At 40.4% G+C, this 6,996-nt stretch overlaps 1 protein-coding gene across 1 annotated transcript; it reads right to left on the minus strand.

Annotated features, from left to right (window-relative positions):
- Nucleotides 1-255: 255 nt before the first annotated feature.
- On the minus strand, nt 256-6,340 carry apof (apolipoprotein F). Its single transcript, XM_053636398.1, has 2 exons — nt 5,965-6,340; nt 256-3,456 (listed from the first exon to the last, which is right to left on the minus strand). Exon 2 carries the CDS (start codon nt 3,426-3,428, stop codon nt 2,196-2,198), a length of 1,233 nt encoding a protein of 410 aa, XP_053492373.1. The 5' UTR covers nt 3,429-3,456; nt 5,965-6,340; the 3' UTR covers nt 256-2,195.
- Nucleotides 6,341-6,996: the final 656 nt, after the last annotated feature.

Here is a 6,996-nt window from a genome sequence, read left to right on the forward strand (position 1 = left end):
GTGAATTTTCAATAAAATTACATACTACTCATACTAGGTCTCCCTCGTGTTTATTTCATCTATATTTTATGTCCAACACTAGCCATCACAAAGGTGCTGTTATGGGAAACTAATCAGTGTCAGGGTGGTAAGAGTAACTCCACTTCATCCCCCCACAGCGTTTACTGTAACAGCACTATGCACAGTGTTTTATTCTTTACTTAAACCACATTATGGAACAGAAAACACATTTATCTCCTTATCTCCACACTAAAGTCACGTATGGCCAAAGTTTATTTTCATAGACACTTTCATAACAAAAGTAAAACGACTGTTCCATTCATTTAAGTAGGAAAATTTCTTACAAATCTTTATTTGTATTGCCATAAACACCTGACAGTAACAGATTAAACATGTACAAAGTTATATATTCCATCACATACATCACATATAAATGTATATTAGTAGCATCGGGTTTTTGTTCGATAGTTTCTTTAAAATAAACTGGTCGTATTGTTAATACATTAATCATCGAGTCAACTGAAAACAATTATAGAGGTATTAAATGAGTTTGTTCACCTGGAATCTGTGAAGAGTCACATGACCAATGTGATGTCTTTTAACTATGCAGCAGTAGATCTTCTTTTTTATTTACTTCCTGGTATTTGATGGACATTTTCACACTGCACGCTCAAAAACTCGAACTAAACAAGAGCTATAACAGATATCTCCAACAGGAAAGACGAAATAAAAATGAATTTAATTCCAACAACAAACTGTTGGTGAAAATATGACGAAATGAATACAACATTGTTTAAACACAGTAAAAAAAAACTCTTCTAAAGTCACAAAACTGCTGCTACTTGTCGTGTTTTCATCCTCGGCTCAGCTCTCCAACGTTTTTGCATACATTAGTTTAATTAGATTGATGTTTTGGAAACCAAACAAGTGAGCGGAGCTAAATGGCTAATTTTACTGTATGAGTGTGTGATGATGTGCGAAAGAAAGTCTGTAAAGCAAAGACAGTTCTTCTGAAAATACTGAATATCATAAGACCTATTCAGACTGCATTAGTTGTCCCTGTGGAGGTGGGAAATATAATTATTCCTGGAGTATCTCTGGGGTTTTAGTGCTCTCCAAACCCAGCATGTCACTCATGAATTTATTTAGATTACACCATATTTTACCTTCTGTAAAGTGGCGCAACAGAAAAGTGTTCAGCCTGTCATTGGCCATGCTGTCTGAGTGGGCGGGGCATACTCTCTCTCCCCTGTCAATCACAATATCGCTAGCCAATCTGTGTGTATAGACACCCCATGATTTTGTTCTCCCCAGGTGGTAGCTCTCATATGATAGGGGAGCGCTGGGTGGTGGGTGGGAATTGGCCAAGACTAATTTAGGGAGAAAATGGGGAAATGCTTTTTTGTTTTTGTTTTTTAGAAATACGAGCAGTAGAAATAACCCCATCCTGTGGAAAATAGAGGCTCATGCTCTTTTGTATCATCTCCCGTCAAAACTAAAATGAAACCGAGTTTAAAACACAGAAAAATAAAATATAGGCAAGGTTTAAAAGTGTCAGAGAAGCAATGCCTCCAGGAGGTTTCGTTTAGTTTAGTTTAGTTTAGTTACAAGGGAAGGTCCGAGCACAGGTACAGCTACAGACACGTTATGGCCATGTGACCAACTAATAATAGAGCTTGACCACGCCCCCTACAACAAGTACTGAACTTGACATTTTTGTGTGATGAGCATGCATACATCTGTGAATGTACAGAGATCAGTTATCCCATGTGGATTGATCAGATTTACTACACAAGATTGTTTTGGACCATATATAAAAACTAGAGATCATTTTAGTTCCTCAAGAAAAGAATAAATTGGTATTAATACTGCTTTAATAAAAAAAAAATCAGTTGTATGATTTTACTTTGTAAATATGATCACTTTTAGCGAAGATGGTAAAGAATGTTATACATTGTGTGGAAGGGTTTTGGATGGAATTTTTATCTTGCATATAAAATGATATTGATATTGTATATTTGACCAATCAGCAGCATACAATGGTATTAGCTCCACCCCTGAATACAAATTAATGAAACAGCCAGCTATAAATGTTGGTACCTTTGGAGAAAGCACCGTTGCAGTTATCTAGTGCTAATAGTACAGTTCCAGTTGTGCAGTGGAAAAACATCCAATCATTAGTTTATAATCATTATTTATTTATATTGATAGCTGATGCTTTCATCCTCCCAGTTGTTCTGGTTCATGAGCAGGTCTTCCTCATGGTTCATTCTGTTCAGCAGATATTTAACTCCGGCTTTCACGCTTGTTTTAAGCCCCGCCCCCAGGGCATATCCGGCTATGCCCGCTGTGCCACCTGTGGCTGCCACGAGAGCATCGGTTCCCAGATCCACAGCGCTCATCAGGGCTCGTTCTTTTGCTGTATCCGAGCAGCTCATGGAGGCATAATAAACAGCCGTACCCAGGTTATAGAGGGTGGAGACTGCAGGGATCCACTCCACGACTCTATACACACGCTCCTCTTTTTCATTCGTACAGCCTGGCTGATGAGCGGTGTGCCTGCGCCAGCGTACAGGCCACACCCTGCAGCTCTGAATCCAGCTATCTGATTGGTTGGGAGGATGTGAAGGCATAAGCCAGCTGCCGGGTCTGAGGACAACGTGGTATGACTCAGGGCTGGTGGGATCTTCCTGTGTCACGCCTGCGCAGACAAATCCCAGATTTCGGCACAAATGCTTTGCTTTGCTTAGACGCATCTTTCCATGATCGACCTTCTGACCTAACAACACGGTGTCCTTCATCCTCATCCAGCCCTGACATCGCTTCTCCAAGCCAGGAACATTTTCACCCACATCTTCATTCTCTGCCAGCTGTTGGATGTTAAACATCATGGCTTGCAAGTGGCGCTCCGACTGACCGCTTGGTTTGGATGGAATGGATATGGAATTTGAACGATGTAAAGATGACCTTCTAACTAGAGCAACTATGTCCTCCAGAAGTTCCCGTGTATCATCCCGTCCCAGCAATATGAACAAGTTCCTCACCAGTTCCTCGGCTTCGGGTTCACATCCTGCAGACACCAGTACAGGCACCATGACCAAGCCCAGAAGTTCATGTGAAAACCCCACCCCTTTCCAAGGCCCCGCCACCAGCTCCGCACAGCTCAAATTTCCATGGAGATACACAAGACCACGTAAAGACTCCACAAGGCCAGAGACCAGATACCGGATGGGGTCACTGTGAGGTTCTTCATCTCGGATGAACCTCGCTTCCTCTGATGGGATTGGAGGTGAAGACGGAGGAATGATGGAGAAGATGCCAGATCCAATTCTGTTCTTGAAGCGAGGAGGGGGTGGAGCTTGGGAATGAGCCATGTCAGACAGCAGGAAGTGGATCAGAAGCAGGAACTGGAATTTGTGACCCCACATCGCTGTTATCCAATAAAAAGTGAGAATTCTAGAAGACAAACAGAGTGAAGGTGAGTAAGGTAGCAGTGCTGGAAAATATTTCAGCAATTATTTAATTACATAATTAGTTCATTATTTAATTACTCACAATTACTCCACTTCACTCCACTCAACTTCACTTTCATGTTTTATTTTATCCAGGGGCGGATTTAGCGATTTGGGGACCCTAGGCAAAATATACAGATGGGGCCCTCATTTCAGTGTTTTAACATTGATATGTAAATTTTCAGTGTAGGTTATTTAGCATTAATAGCAATAATCAGGGGAGAACTGGGACCAAAAAGTGGCCCTGGACGTTCTGGCCCAGAGTGGACCACCACACCCGGCCCACAGCACGCCACATCATAACACACATGTCAGAGTGTGACAAAGAATATAACATAATCAAGATAGGATGTTAGCTGGTCAGGGGGCATCATCTGGGTGCAGTGGAGGAGAGCTGCACCACTCAGCTGTACAACTTCTCAATCAGGACTGAAACTTTATATTTTAGCACTAACATCATTCCACATCTAGTCATTTTACCCCCAAAAAATAGACCACTACGACCACTGCGACTTCTACTACTACTATAATAATAATTATTTTTATTATTATTGGGCCCTTGGTAGCTCGGGGCCCGAGGCAATTTCCAACCTTTGCCTAATGGTAAAGTCCGCCCCTGATTTTATCCTACCACTCTCATTACAACTAGAACAGATTAAATCCACTGTTGAGATGCTGTTCAGTTTTTTGTTATAGACACTGTGTTTGGTTGGGAGTCATGCCTGTGTTTAATCGTTGGTGTGAGAGGCAGACAGGCAGGAGAGCAAGCCAGGTGATAGGCAGGTACACAGGCAGGAAATATACAGTAGTATCTAATCAAATTGCTCCAAACAAAGAGGTTTCCAATTTGTTCAGCCTACCTATAACAAAATAAAGAGCAACAGAGGCGGTAGAATAAAGGCAGTACAAAACTGTTTGGTCACCAGCATGTTCCGCTGTCTAACTCAGAAAGTCCTTTAGAGCACATGGAAGACACCACATTAACTCCTCAGGTGACCCGGGTAAATGTAAATAATAATAATAATAATAATAATAATAATAATAATAATAATAATAATAAAGTCTCAAGCCAAATGCCAATAAATCCAATCCAAAATAAGAATCCCAATAAATAAATAAATAAATAAATAAATAAATAAATAAAACTAAAAAACAACAACAAGGTTTTAAATGCAAACCTGGCTCCTAAAGATTATGATAAATATTGTATTATCATTTCCATGTATATTCATGTATTATTATGTCATAAATAAAATTCAGTGTGTGTGTGTGTGTGTGTGTGTGTGTGTGTGTGTGTGTGTGTGGCTGTGTGTGTTACAGTGAAATACTGCATGACGGGGTGGTGTGATGAAGCAGAATTATTGTTTCCACCCCAAATTTCACTCTTTTCCCTTCACATCACATCCCCAAGTGTTTTCTTCCTCTTACAGCACAGCGATATCTTTTAAATTAAAGAACAACATGCTGTTGGTTCATGTTGAACTTCATTTAATGCTGTAGAACATCCACACAAGTTAGTTCCTGTTGTCACTTACGTTATAGCAGCTATAAACAGTCGTTCCCTCACCTGTTCATCGTGATACGTTACAGAGAAGTGTAAACTTCTCCGTCCCGAAGATGTGAGAACTCTTAAAGTCACAGCTTTACCACTGACCGTTACGAAGCGCTGACACTGGAGACTCCTTCCGTCACTGTTACATTTGACCATACAGACAAGTGGAACTCGAGAGCATCAGCACAGATGGTGACGTCTCCACCGCTAACAAGTCCCGCCCTTCTTGTTGCTAACGTGTTGCCTGAGATCCCCTTAAAATATACTTCAGATAGAAAGGTGGCTAGTGACGAAAAGCTACACCAGACATTTGACCTTGCTGTGACTTTGACCCTGTTTGGATCGATTTCAAAATCTAATCAGTTCGTTGACTAAAATAATAATGTATAGTGTTTGTTTGTTTGTTTTTTAAATCTGTTTATGTGTAGCACCTTCCACACCATGGTATAGATTTATTTCTGTGAGATTTATAGAAACGTCCTCGTAGTATCGTCTCCTTTTGTTTGTCTCCATGAAGTGCAAACAGAAATGTGCTGATGTTAGTGCTCATGGTTTTGGTCTAATGCCAGGGGCATAGTTTAGTCTGGGGCATTTTCACTGCACACATTCTGTAGCTTTTCACATAAAGCAAAAACATTTGTAATAAATAAGAATATAGTGTATTGTTCGCTTGATTTTTATTTCAAACTGAATTGAACTTTTTGGTTATATGATTTCATTTACATACAGAATTTGTAGTTAGCTGTTTGGGGGGGCGGGGGGTTAATGTTAGTGGTTAAATATACCAACCTAAAGTGTTTAGTTGGGTTACTTTAAATCATTTTTCTAGATAACATTCAAACTGTGGTTAAAAAAAAAAAAAAAAAAAAAAATATGTATAACTATAAAGTTGGCTCTTACCTTATTTTCCTCACAACAAAAGAATGTGTGGTTTCTCTCGCTCTCTCGTGGTGTCTCTGGATTTGTCTGTGTTTTTCTGTGTGTGTGTGTGTGGTTGGGAATGGTGGGGGTGGGATTCAAGGATTCACGTGGAGAGGGTCGCCCATATTTTCCAAAGACACACTGTTGATCCTCTCTTTTCTTTTTCTCTATTCTGTTTCTGACCCAGATCCTTTATAGAAGCTCCTCTCTTTGGGCCTCAGAAAGAGAAAGAAAGAGAGAGAGAGAGAGTGTCTGTGTGTGTGTGTGTGTGTGTGTGTGTGTGTGTCTGTGTGTGTGTGTGTGTGCCTGTGTGTGTGTGTGTGTCTGTGTTTCTGTTTTAATTTCTTTGTCTCAAATTTGTATGATTAGTCAATGTATATATTTAGTAGATCTACATGAATTGTTTCTGTGTGATTAACAAAGAGAAGTGACGTATATCATGTAAATCAACTGTCTTGATCTCATTCCTCTACCTCGTCTGTTCTCATTCCTCTACCTCATCTGTTCTCATTCCTCTTTTGTCTATTCTCATTCCTCTACCTCGTCTGTTCTCATTCCTCTACCTCGTCTTTTCTCATTCGTCTACCTCGTCTTTTCTCATTCCTCTATCGTCTTTTCTCATTCCTCTACCTCGTCTGTTCTCATTCCTCTACCTCGTCTTTTCTCATTCCTCTACCTCGTCTGTTCTCATTCCTCTACCTCGTCTGTTCTCATTCCTCTACCTCGTCTTTTCTCATTCCTCTACCTCGTCTTTTCTCATTCCTCTACCTCATCTGTTCTCATTCCTCTTTTGTCTATTCTCATTCCTCTACCTCGTCTTTTCTCATTCCTCTATCGTCTGTTCTCATTCCTCTACCTCGTCTGTTCTCATTCCTCTACCTCGTCTGTTCTCATTCCTCTACCTCGTCTTTTCTCATTCCTCTACCTCGTCTGTTCTCATTCCTCTACCTCGTCTGTTCTCATTCCTCTACCTCGTCTTTTCTCATTCCTCTATCGTCTTTTCTCATTCCT

Source organism: Ictalurus furcatus, chromosome 11, assembly GCF_023375685.1.
Source record: "Ictalurus furcatus strain D&B chromosome 11, Billie_1.0, whole genome shotgun sequence".
In the NCBI taxonomy this organism is placed as follows: Eukaryota; Metazoa; Chordata; class Actinopteri; order Siluriformes; family Ictaluridae; genus Ictalurus; species Ictalurus furcatus.

Coding starts and splice junctions, on each gene's coding strand:
- apof (XM_053636398.1), bottom strand. CDS start 3,428: ATGTGGGGTCACAAATTCCAGTTCCTGCTTCTGATCCACTTCCTGCTG.